The sequence below is a fragment of the Antechinus flavipes genome, chromosome 1 (genome assembly GCF_016432865.1).
Source record: "Antechinus flavipes isolate AdamAnt ecotype Samford, QLD, Australia chromosome 1, AdamAnt_v2, whole genome shotgun sequence".
In the NCBI taxonomy this organism is placed as follows: domain Eukaryota; kingdom Metazoa; phylum Chordata; class Mammalia; order Dasyuromorphia; family Dasyuridae; genus Antechinus; species Antechinus flavipes.
Genome location: NC_067398.1, coordinates 393,554,458 through 393,567,558, shown reverse-complemented (window position 1 = coordinate 393,567,558; position 13,101 = coordinate 393,554,458). Strand labels below are relative to the sequence as shown.

Below are 13,101 nucleotides of genomic sequence, written 5' to 3'. Positions count from 1 at the left end.
TCCATATAAATTTTTAATGAATTAACCTTACAAAAGACAATGGCTTCAAAACATGATGTGTTTTGTACAAAACCGATCCTGTGTAGTGAGAGCTCTGAAAATCAATGGCAATGGACCAGTGGAGATGGTGCTAAAAAGCCATCGTTGGCAATACCACATCACAGAGTGCCTGCAGGCTGCCACTGGTCATGAGACACACAGGTGAAGACATTTGACCTAATATGGAGGGACAGAATTAACCTATTTACAAATACTATGTATTTTAATATCAGACTAGTGGATGTGGTTGGGGAGCTACTGTATTTTCCAGAAAATAACATGCACCAGAAAATATTATACACTCCCTAGTTTTATTGCCTTAAGAATTGTTTTGTTTGTTTTCCTTCTAATATTATAAGTCCTTTCATTCTTTTCTTCTTGTTTCTCCTCATTTTGTTTCAGTCTTTTCTCCATTTGGAAGTAAACACAGTGCAAATGGCAGTACAGTTGTCTAATTTCTTAGTGTTCACTGCAAGTGTCCCAGCATGTCAAAAAAGAGATGCGTGAGCCAATGAGACATGCAGACTTCTCTGCACAAAGTCCATATAGTGGAAAATAGCACACGCATTCAAATTAAGGGAACAGAAATGCCTTCAGAAAGTTTAGGGCACTTTCCCTAAAAGCGAATATATATATATTTTTTTCCAAATTTAGGCATATTCTTTAGGATGCCACATTTGCTTGGGAAAGGGATCTTGCCATTTCTGTATGTACGAAATATGTCTTCAGTTCACCTTTTCCTTTCACATTGATTATTCCTCTGCAAGTACACATGTATCCTAGTGTCTGTAAGACAATGTTTGTTTCCTCTGTGACCTGAAATAGAAGTTTTAAAAACATATTAACATAGGTAGATTAGAAAAAACTGAATCAGGTCTCAAAGTCTGTTTTTTTCCTTCTTTAGGCTTGTGCACACTTATACATATTAATATATGTATATGCAAATATACAGATATATAAATACATGTAGGCATATACTCATATATTATTTATAAATGTATATGTAGTATATACATGTAGTGTATATACATATATATGTATACACAATTATTTTCTCAAAAATATTTGCAAATGACTGCCATGTATACAGTCACTAACATGTTTATTATTCATTTGCAATCAGAAATACCCAGTTTGGTATTTAAAGATAAGAAGCCTTTGTTTTTCTGCAGAACAAAATTCAAGAATAAGAAAGGGAATTTACCATGCTATATATGTAGTATTTCAAGAACTAAATAAATATCACAACAAAGGGTCCAGGAGCAGAATGAGAAACCAATGAAGGTCAAAAGACTTCCACTATAAGTCTATTGATGAGCTATGTATTGAAGTCCACGATCACCTAGCTAATTTTAAACAGGCACATCACCAAAAGAAAGAATGTCAGGAAAGAATTAATTTTTTCTGGTGTGTTAAAATTGTATCTTTTTCTGATCTCCTTGACCTCCTCTCTTCTTATAGTCAGTAAAATAAGTTTATAATCAGTGTAAAGAGGCAATAGCTGAATAGATTGCAAAGATTAACCTGGAAATCATGTACAAACCATCGCAAACATCAAAGGAGCATAATTAAAAAAACAAACAAACAACTGTATCATATATTTACTAAATTTACATCCTGATGATGGAGTCAAATTGGGAGAAACCATCTAGGCACTGCTTGTGAAGGTTCTGACCTCATGATACATAAATTTTAGATTAAATCCAGACCTCCACAACTCTAAACTAGCAGAATATCAAAAAGGTACTTACTGATGATAAAATGATGATTGAAGTTTTATTGATAACTTTGAGATAATTTGGATATCCTAATGAGATACTCCAAGATTACACAGAGAGGAGTTGTTTGGTTTTCCCCCAAACCTCATAAAAATGGATCTTCAAACTCCTGCCTCCCAAGTACTCTTCCATCTGCATAGGCTCCATGCTGTTGAATGATCCTAAATCTAATCCATGATTAAGTGAATGATATTCTCTACTTCTCCCTGTTCCCACCCTCTTCCTCACACTGCCTTCCTTCATCACCTCATTCTCCCATCCCTGAGTCACATCATTTGCCTCTTTACTTCTTTTTTTCTGCCTTTCTGGATTATTTACTCTCATATTCTCTGTGTTTAATTAAAGTATGATTGCTGCTTCATTTTCTGATGCCTGTTGTGGTCTTTCTAAGTGAGGAGCTAGACATGCCTACCCCCATTTCATAATTTCATAAATTAATTACCAGTTCATCTGGCCATACCAACTCATGCATACCATCTTCTAAGATGTAAGAAGGATTTGATCTACATTTTAAAAAGTGGAGTTAACTATATAGGGAAAAATACATGTCTTTTGAAATCCTAAGGTATATCAATAAAGAATTTCTTTTGTTTAAATTTATATTTTATATTCCTGATTAGGTGTAATCTTGTAGCCTGAGACACAGGAATGGATTATCTGCCAAGAATGCTTGGAAAATCACAATATTTTAGACAATCAGAGAGGCACAGTAGATAAAATGTTGAACTTGGAGTCAAAAAGATTTGAATTTGAATCCTGCCCAATATACTTAAGTAAGTGAACCTGGCCAAGTTATTTACCCTTTATATCTCAGTTTCTTTGTAAAATGAAAGATAATAGCAACATCTATCTCACAGAATAATTGGACAAATTAAATGAAGTAACGTGTAAAATGTTTTGGAAACCTTAAATTATTAAACAGATGCTAGTTATTATTATTCAAAATTGGAAGTTTTATTTGTATCACTGTTTGCAAAACTGAATTTTAGGAATATCAAAACATGGAAAGATGGAATATCTAAGCACCCAGGCAAAGTGGCAAGTATATACTAGATGAATTAAATACCTTATGTTTTTTCATAATAACAATGACTTTATATTTACATATGAAAGGCTTATAATTAGTGTCATATCTTTAAAATGATTTCATGATTAGAGGGGTTTAGTCGTTGTCTAAAGATACATCTAAAGGGAGTGATGCATCTTCCTACACCCATTGCTTAGGAATTAGATGATCATGTTATTTACATTCATGATTCCTACATTAAAGAATATTTATTTCTCACAGGTGCCAAGATTTTATTTTTGACAGGAACCAAATGTTTTCCCTAGCATGGGAAGACCATTATAATAGCTTTGTTTTTGACACTGTATTAAATAGGGATTCAACATAGAAAATGCAATTTAGGGTCAGAGATCTAGATGTGAAAAGAACCTGAGAGACTATCTAATCTAACTTTTTTTTTTTAACATTACAAATGAGGAAGTTGAGACTCAAGGTTGTTAAGAGATTTTTTTGCCTAAGATTACCAAAATAATTAGTATGGGAAATGGGATTTAAACCTACGTCCTTTAGCTTGAGAATCATTCATGTTTTTGTTTTAACATGTTGCCTCCCTTATTTAAAGGATTTCACCATTCCTTCCAATTTTCTGGCATCATTTACAAGCAAATATATTTCTTCAGCTGGACTGCTTCTGTTAAATTTATCAGTAGATTTTTTAAAAATGAATTTATTTTCATTAAAGATCTATTAACTACCTACTATTTCTTTATTTAACATTATCATATGGCAGAAAAATTCTGATTTCTTCTGATTGGCCATCATAAGGTGATTTTGGTTGAATATGAGGAATATATGAATATAACTTAGGTTTTCAAAATTGGAAAAAAAGCACATTGGGAAATACTGAGTTTTCTAGTACTGAAGATGTTAAGAGGAAAGGTAGATAACTTTTTGTTGGAGATTACTATAAAGAGTAAAAATAGTATTGTAAAACACTTTAGGTCTGGGCTATATACTAAATGACTTCTAAAGTCTTTTCTATGTTTCTAAGTTAGGAAAGTATAATAAACACGGCTGATACTTTTAGCTTCTTTCTTTTTATTGAAGTCCAATTCTTGTTACTTAAAAACATTTGTTGTTTTGTGGAGGGTTTTTTTTTTTTTTTTGTTTGTTTATACTAACTACCCTTTACTCCTGTGACCTATTCTTCCAATTGAATGGTTTCTCCCAGAACCTCTATTAAGGAAGTACACAGACCAGCCATGTCTTCCTTTTTTTCTAAGATTTACTACAGCCTATTTTCCCTACTTTGCCCTGGGTGAGGTACCTTTATCTCTACTTCTCCCTCACTTTATAGTTTACTTTTAGGGTGTAGTCTTTAAAATGTAAGCTCCTTGAGAGCAGATATCATTTTTCTACTTGTGTTCATCTTCCCAAGGTGCCTGTCACATAGAAAGCTCTTCATAAATGTTTGTTGCTGATATGACTAATCTACCTAGTTTTTTTTGAAAAAAAAAACTATAGATATTAATGAAAGTTCTTCAGTGGTTATATTTTATTCTATCTTAATATTCCCACCATCATGGTTTGTGGCAGTCCCAAATTCATTGTTTCTAATCACATGAGAAAAAATAAATGCTATAAATCCAAACTGAAATACCTGTATTTTATCTAAGACTCCAGTGCTGTCCATTCTGCTGGCCACATTTACTGTATTGCCCCAGATGTCATATTGAGGTTTCTGAGCTCCAATTACACCAGCTATTACAGGGCCATGGTTAATACCTGTGAAACATCAGATTCTAATTAACAAGGCCATAACAATTTCATTGCTGTTTCAAATAAGTGACATCTTTATGAGTTTTTTTGTTGATAGGACTGGGATAGAAGTTATGTGCTTTTTGTGATGCATAATAGAGGACAAAATTTGTAAAATGGGAATTAGTAACATTTTATTGAATACACGAATGGGATTATACCAGGAGTCAGATAGAAGTAAGAGGTATAAAGTAAATTGAGCATTTTTGTTTACAACCTAGGGAAGTAGAGAAAGGAGACACAGAAAAGAATGAATAGAATTAGGTGACAATGTTTTGGATAGGTTTTGATTCAGCCAAACATAGGGGAACAGAAGGATTGCAAAATTATTTTAGTATAATGGGATATGAATTGTATAATATAGGCAAAATTAATCATTAATTTCTAAAGAAAAGTACTCCATTATCTAGGCTGCCCTTAGTGAAGGAAAAGTGGAGGTGTATAAAACAGCACTCAGGTTTAAACAAACAACTTCATCAGTTCTAAAAATATGCACTTCCCATTCAGCTACTATTTTACCCCAATCTGCCCTATTTCATCATTGGATTAAATCTTTAGGAACATTAACTATATTTTCCTTTCTCTGCCCACCCTAAGATGAAAACCTCTTGAAAAAGTTGAGGAAATATAATTTTTAAACCATTATTTACTCTACCTACCTGATTTTCTCTGGACCTGTCTCAATTTCATTTATTTCTAGGATATGTGGATTTCTGCTAATGGGTATGGCTAATATTGTTTTTCTAATGAAAACAAAAATTACATTTCTGACCTACTTGGTGACTCTGTCATTACAAAATATGGATTCTTTGTCTACCTGTCCAAATTAAGAGCTTTTTAGATTACAGTAGACAATGACATCAAACGAATTTCTGTACTTTTCCCTACTCATCTCTAGTTGTTTTAATAAAAGTTTGCTGATTTGTGGGAGAAAAGAATCTAGTATGATGAAGACAAAAATGGTTTTGAGGTACCATCATGGTACCAAACCAGTCTTCCAATTTTACTATAGGAAGACAAGTAGTAAAACACAGACCTCAGTCCATAACTCCCCCCCTTCCCCAATTCTCATTGACCATTAAAAGTAAAGAATATTTGTTCTCATAGAGAATGACTTTTCAAGCATTCTTTTCTATTCTAGGAGTCAGAAGTAATTTTTCTTTCATCCTAGTAAACACTTCTGAGCGAACACCAGACCTAAAGCCCCTGGAATGTAGTTCTATTGGATAATTTGACATCTCTGGTTGCAGCAGCTAATTCTGACAGCATAGTGCTGACACAATTGTAACTCTATGGTTCCCAGAGGTGGCTCATCATGACTTCCCATACTGCTGGCAATGGAGGTAGTTTCCATTTTGAAAAAGAGCACAGTTGATTTGTGATTCTTGATTAACAGAATAACTTCCCAGTTTAATATACAAAAGAGGAGTCTAGGGAGGAGAATTTGCTTCCAAATTTTTAATATTTGGAATAATGCTGTCTCAAGTCCTAGAACACATTTTTAGTCCTTGGGATTAGCCACTAGATGGCAATGTCTACTAGGCATAAGAGTAGAGAAACACCTTTGTAGAAAGAAAAGGATGGGATCCATAACCAGATTGTTACCTAACAGGAAATACGGGTTGTTGGATGGGTTTGTAAGTTTAACATACGTTCTCAAATATTATTATACCAAAAGATAATTAGACATGATTTTCACAGCTTGAAAAATGGCTTGATGGTTACAAATTCAGCTTGTTTTCTTATTCTATTGTTTTATTAATCGTTCATTGAAAAATGAAAAAGTCCAAGTCATAGAAATTATGAAACTATTGTATAAACACTCTAGAATAGCCAATAAAATTAATTCATTGTCTGCATGAATTCATATATGTTCCCTCTTCTGTAATGAGTAATTTTTGTGGGATTTTGGAGAATTATAACCCAAAGAGTAGGAGTTCACATGGTAGTAATGATTATAGGCCATGAAATTCATTTCTCTCCTCATTTAAATAGGAAGCAGTTGAATCCATGAAGGTGCCATATATTACAAAGGACGGGTAAGAGGGCAATTTAGGTAAAGGAAGAGGAAAATCCTACTATTTTATCTCATCAAATGAGAGCTGTTTCCTTTCTCTTGAGAAAGTAACTCTAAAAGTAGCCTCCTTGTCATAATGACAGTATCTTTGCAACATTATGTGGTCTGGATAAAAGTTACCCGCAATAAGGTTGACAAGAAGGAAAATGGAAGAAGATAATAGAGTCAAAGCAAAATTATGGGTTCTTTTTGTCATCATATTACCTATAAAATTCAAATAATGATACAGATTAACCGTGATTTTTTAATATAAAAATTATAAAGCAAATTTTCTGCTATACATTTCTGAATACTTTTTTTCTCTACCTGTGTAGAGAAACCTTTACTTCTTGTGTGTTATTGGATTCAGGACATGAACAAAAATGAAATTCAGGTAAATATCAACTGCTTTCCCAAACTATCTGGTTTTTAAAATTATAAGAAACGAGAAAAACAGGGGAAAATTAACCTCACAAGAAGGTTTCTTAAGAGAGCTTTCTTACTGATTGATTCTTTTTTTCAATAGAAAAGATTTTTAGGTAAGGCAATAGGTCTTTGGGCACCTTCTAGATCCTTGTTCTCATCAAAATCAATGTTGTTTAAAAAGAAAATTTAAGTCAAAGAAATTAAATCACCTTGTTGAAAGCATCTAAGTATTATGGAAATGTTAGGGATTGATATGCAAGACAATACATTTATTTTCTTTATTATAAAGAAGGAAAAATAATCTAATTTTTCTATTTATAACTTTGGACTACTTTCTTTTTGGACTACCTCCTGATAAGTTATTAAATAGTGAGATTTAAACTTTGGAATCATGCTTGATTTTCTTTTGGGCTATGAATCCTAAGACAGTAACTGGACATTTCTGTGTGCAATCTAAATTAGTTTTAAGGCTACAGACACTGGCATTTGACCTACTCTAGGTCTTTGAGCCTCCTCTTTATGCAATTCTTATTTTTATTTATTTATTTATTTATTTATTTTTACAAAGGGATCAGAAAGCATATGAAGTTCTTTCCAAAACATACCCACTCGCAACTTGAAATCATTGAAGGAATGTTTGTTGATTACATCCAATTTAGCTGCTAGGGCAAAAGCAAATTCCACCATGGTTCCAATGTGCATGTACTGGCGCTCAGGTTCCTGAATGGGAGCAATATGTACAAAAGGTAGTTAGAGAAAAACTCAGAATGTTTTCTGTTGATGCCCAAATCTGCACAACAATCTGAAAAACCAAACATGAAAGTGCTTCAGAAACAGAACTCTGTAGAATATCCCATTATATGTAAGCCTGTAGTATTATAGACTTTAAATTCCTTTCTTGCAATAAAAGATCCTTTCTGTTTTATGACATTTCCTAGGGTGAAGAAAGGGAAAGATTCTAAATACCAGAAGAGATTTAAAAAAAAAAAAAAGGATTCTTTGGGATGAACAGAATTCGTATCTATTGGTAAGGTGGGGAGAAGGAATGATTGATCAAGAAAATCCATTGCTTTCCTCTCACCATCCTCCCTTTTTTTCTTCATTCTTGTAGCACTTCTCTCCCCTTATAGAATCTAGAAGTTTGCATGGGCTCTTATTTTTTTAAATAATATTTTTAAACAATATTTAAATAATTGGTGAGAAGCAGAACCAAGATGGCAGAGTAAATGCAGGAACTCACAGACCTCTCCCTCAAACATCTCCAAATTCCTTTAAATAATGACTCTAAAGAAATTTTAGAGCATCAGAACACACACACAAAAACAGAGCAGAACAATTTTACGGCCAAAGACAACTTAGAAGATCAGCAGGAAATGTCTGTAGCCCCAGGGTAGGTATCCAGTATGCAGTCCTGGTGCAGGCCTTGCCATGTAGTCCTGACTCCAGTACCAGCAAAGCAGAAATGGATCTATGGACTTCTGAATCAGCAGCAGTATTAATGGTTTCCAAACCTCGGAACCCAGAGACATAAAAGATGACTTGGAAGCTTGGCAGGAAAGGTTTGTTAGTAGAGTAAAAGGACCTTCAGAAATCAGCAAACCAAGAGTGGTCATGGGCAATGGTGGTGGTGGCAGCTTCCTGAAGCCTCAGTTCACAGGGTATCTTTTTACTAATTCTGAGGAATAGTGTTGCTTTAGCACACTAGAACTTACAGCTACAGTGGGATGGGGACATTCCTAGCAGTTTTAGGGCAGAAAAGAGTACTTGTGGTCAAGTCCCTAGAAGGATTTCTGAAAACAACTGCATAAAACACCTGAAACTTGGGATAGTGCACCCTCCATCCTGGAAACAGAGCTCTACTTTAACAAACAATTAAAAGCCAAGTAGCAGGCTAAGAAAATGAGCAGACAACAGAAAAGATTCTAACCATAGAATGATACTATGTTGACAAGAAAGATGAAAACACACACTCAGAAGATAACAAAATCAAAGTTTCTACATCTGGAGTCTCAAAAAAAAATTGGTTTCAGGCCATGCAAGAGCTCAAAAGGTATTTTGAAAATCAAGTATGAGAGATAGAGGAAAAAGTAGGAATAGAATTGAGAGTGGTACAAAAAGAATACAAAAAAGCTAATGAGGAAAAGAATGCCTTGATAAAATTAGCCAAATGAGAAAGGAGATATAAAAGCTCACTGAGAAAAATAATTCCTTAAAAATTAGAATTGAGCAAATGGAAATTAATGACTTTATGAGAAATCAAGATACAATAAGGCAAAACTAAAAAAAAAAAGGAAAAAATGTGAAATAACTCATTAGAAAAACAACTGACTAGAAAAATAGATCTAAGTGTGATAATTTAAAAATTATTTGTCTGCTTGAAAGTCATGAACAAAAAAAAAAAGAGTCTAGACATCATCTTTCTAAAAAACTCACCAAGGAAAACTGTCCTCATATTCTAGAACCAGCGGGTAAATTCTAGAATTCTCAGGTCAAGGTCAATAATGCAAGCATCCAGAAAAACACAATTGAAGTATAGTGGAACCACAATCAGGGTAACACAAGATTTAGCAGCTTCTATATTAAAAGATTGGAGGGCTTTGAATATGATATTTTGGAGGACAATAGAGTTAGGATTACAACCAAAGATCACTTGTTCAGTAAAATTGATTATAAAAGTATAATTGGCAGCTCCTGTTTGGTTTCTATTGATTAGGATAGTTTAAACATAATTGCCTGTTCTACTTAAGCATCACTGTCATAAGGAAAGGTCCCTTGCCAAATTTTAGATCATTCAAATTACCGCCTTATCTACACTGGCTAGTAATGGTACATAAGTGAAACTAACATTTAGACTAAGTTAGAGGAAACTGGTTATTCACACTTTGGATTTAATAGAAATTAAGTTTGTATGATTTAGACAATTATAACTAGCACTAGCTTAGTGGATAAAGAGCCAGGAAGACTTGTGTTCAAGCTTTACCCCAGTCACTTCCTGGCTATGTGACCCTCAGCAAATCACTTAATTTATGTTCTACGAATAGTGTTCCTAGAGTTCTGGAAGCTCTTTAAGAGTTAAAGTTGCAGAAAAGATGTCAACTTGCATGAAGTTTCTTCATCCAGGAGATTTCTGTACCAATGAAACTATAGTTCCAGCCTAAACCCATCTTGCTTCCATAATATTTTTTACCATAATTTCTTTTTTATGAGGGATGTAAATCTAGCCATTGAAAAATATATTGTATTATTCAATTGAAAAAATAATCAAATTGTACTAGATGACCTTTATGGTTTCTTCTCACAACAAATTGATGACTCACAAATCCCAGAAAAGATACTTATGTGACAGCCCCAGATTCTCATATTCAGGTGCAGGGCAGTGTCAGAAATTGCTTTTTCTAACTGCCCATTCATGGGTCCTATAGGAGTTTACTTTTTCTGCCCAATTGAAATCTCACATCTTTTTATAGAGAATGGCTCTACAAATTCATTGTGTCCTAGGACATTTTATTTAACTACTGTACAATTCAACTGCATGATTGCCTTTCATAAAAAACGTTATTCCATATCTTCCCTGAACCTTCCCTCAAACTTTTTCATAAATGAACTGTAAAGAAATACTAAAGTTTGACTGGGAAGAAGGGAGATAATTTTCTTCTCAGGATACTATGATGCTGAAGTAGAGTAATGTTAAATTTGTATCAATGTAACTCTGTTAACCAACAGAGTTGAAACCTACTCTGCAAGGTGTGACTCAATAATTGGAATCAAAAGTTGCAATGGAGATAAGGATGGAGGAAGATTCTACTGTTGACATAGTTAAATTAGTTAACCATGTGTAAGGAAGACATCTAAACCCTAGCTATGTGTGCTAATCCCTGAACTAAGAACAGAATTAAAAAAATAATGGATCATGATCTTTCTCTAATCTGAGTTTAGGAATGTATGTTATGGATTTTATTTTTTCATTTTTAAAATATTGCTCTCCTATCTGACTATCATTTTCTTTTGTTGGTTTTCAGTCACGTCGTATCCACCCACTAACCTATGGCTCTGTCTTAGATCCTCTTTTCTCTCTGTACTATTTCACTTAATGATCTTATCAGCTCCCATAGATTCTATTATCACTTCTATGTAGATGATTTTCATATTTACTTATCCAGTTCTAATTTCTCTCCTCATCTCATCATCCATTTTGATCTAGTTAGAACTCTATAATTCAATAAATCCAAAACAGAACTCATGATCTTTCAAAATCTTCCCCTATTCTAAACTTTTCTATTACTGTAAAGCAATTTCTTCTTTTCATTCTTCCAGTCACTCAGGCTTACAATTTAGCTATCATCACCAATTCCATTCTTTCCCTCAACCCCAATATCCAAACTGTGTCAAGTTCTGTTGATTAGTCCATTGTAACATATAATCTATATGCTACTTCTCTCATATGATACTGCTATTACCTTTGGACAATTTCTCATCACCTTACACATGGATTACAGCAGTAGCCTACTTGTTGGTCTTTCTAATTCAAGTCTCTCCCTACTCCATCAATTCTCTATCAAACTGATTTTCCTAAATTGTAGTATCACTATGTCACCCCCATATCTCATTAAAGAACAATAAACAAATAAACAAAAAGTTTCAGTGGTCCCTATTTTCTTCTAGGGTCAACTATAAAACTATATTTGAGCTTGAAAACATTTTATAGCATTGACCATTCAAAGCTTTACAGTTTTCTTAAAAATTAATCTCTCTTTGTGGTGGCAAAGAACTAGAAATTACAGGGATGTTCATCAGTTAGGGAGTGGCTGAATAAGTTGTGGTATATGGTTATGATGGAATAATATGTACTATAAGAAGTGATGAACTCAATGATTTTATAAAAAATGGAATGACTTGCACAAAATAATGAAGAGTGAAATGAGTAGAATCAAGAGAATATTTTATACAATAATAACAATATATTTTTAAGAATGACTTAGGGAATAAGTTATTCTATTATAAATACCCATGTTACCTATAAAAAACATATGAAGAAAGACATTATGAGCATCCAGAGAAAGCACTGATAAAAATATGTATGTGTGTGTATGTCTAATGGTAGTCATCTATAGGGTGAGAGGGAAGGAAAAAAAAGAAGGGGGAGAAAGGCATTTACATGATAATTTTGTTTTTTGCAGTTTCATGTACAATTATCTTTTTTATTGTACTATGTTATAGAAAGGCTTGTTTCACTCCATAAATTAAAATCTAAATAAAATAAAATTAATTTCTGCCCCATACTCCAGCTAAAGGGACAACTTTTGTTTTTCTCTGGATCCCCAATACTTAGTAAAGTGCCTTGTGAAGGCATTACATATGTGTTTGTTAATTTGGAAAAGTCTCCATTTTAAGAAAAAAATCAGCTTTAGGGGGCAGCTAGGTGGCACAGTGGATAGAGTACCAACCCAGAAGTCAGGAGGACCTGAGTTCAAATTTGACCTCAAACACTTAACACTTCCTAGCTGTGTGACCCTAGGCAAGTCACTTAATTCAGGCCAACAAATAAATAAATAAATAATAAAAGTTAAAAAAAAAGCAGCTTTAAATTATATCTGTGGCATATTTAGAAAGGAGAGCAACTTAATCAAGGAAGAACCAAAAGCTATTTATTTGAATGTACAATCAAAAATGTACATCCAGAGGTTCTTGAGATCACTGTGCTACATATTCTTCTGTAAATATTAAGTAGGTACTTGAGACAATTTTTTTTTTATTCTTTAACATCCCTGCTCTCATAGGTTTTTAGCCTAAAGTAATACCCTAGAACATTTTTAGAGTCTTTAAGTGACTTGATCTATTTGTGTCTTAAGAGTTTGTGTCTAACTGCTTATTTGTGTCTAAGAGTTATTGAAACTGTAGTGGTGAGTGAGCCAATCTTTAAGCAGAATGCTTGTAAAAAAATGACATGACTGATAATTATTCTGCACAATTATTGTTTC

At 33.4% G+C, this 13,101-nt stretch overlaps 1 protein-coding gene across 2 annotated transcripts in view; it reads right to left on the bottom strand.

Annotated features, from left to right (window-relative positions):
* ADCY2 (adenylate cyclase 2) overlaps positions 1-13,101 on the bottom strand; it is a 596,450-nt gene continuing 583,349 nt past the window's right edge. For both annotated transcript variants that reach the window (XM_051969830.1, XM_051969831.1), the window contains 3 exons: positions 7,729-7,843; positions 4,484-4,608; positions 1-855 (listed from right to left, as the gene is read on the bottom strand). In XM_051969830.1, the coding sequence (XP_051825790.1) occupies positions 703-855; positions 4,484-4,608; positions 7,729-7,843 (393 nt within the window). In that variant the 3' untranslated portion in view covers positions 1-702. The remainder of the gene's footprint in view (positions 856-4,483; positions 4,609-7,728; positions 7,844-13,101) is intronic.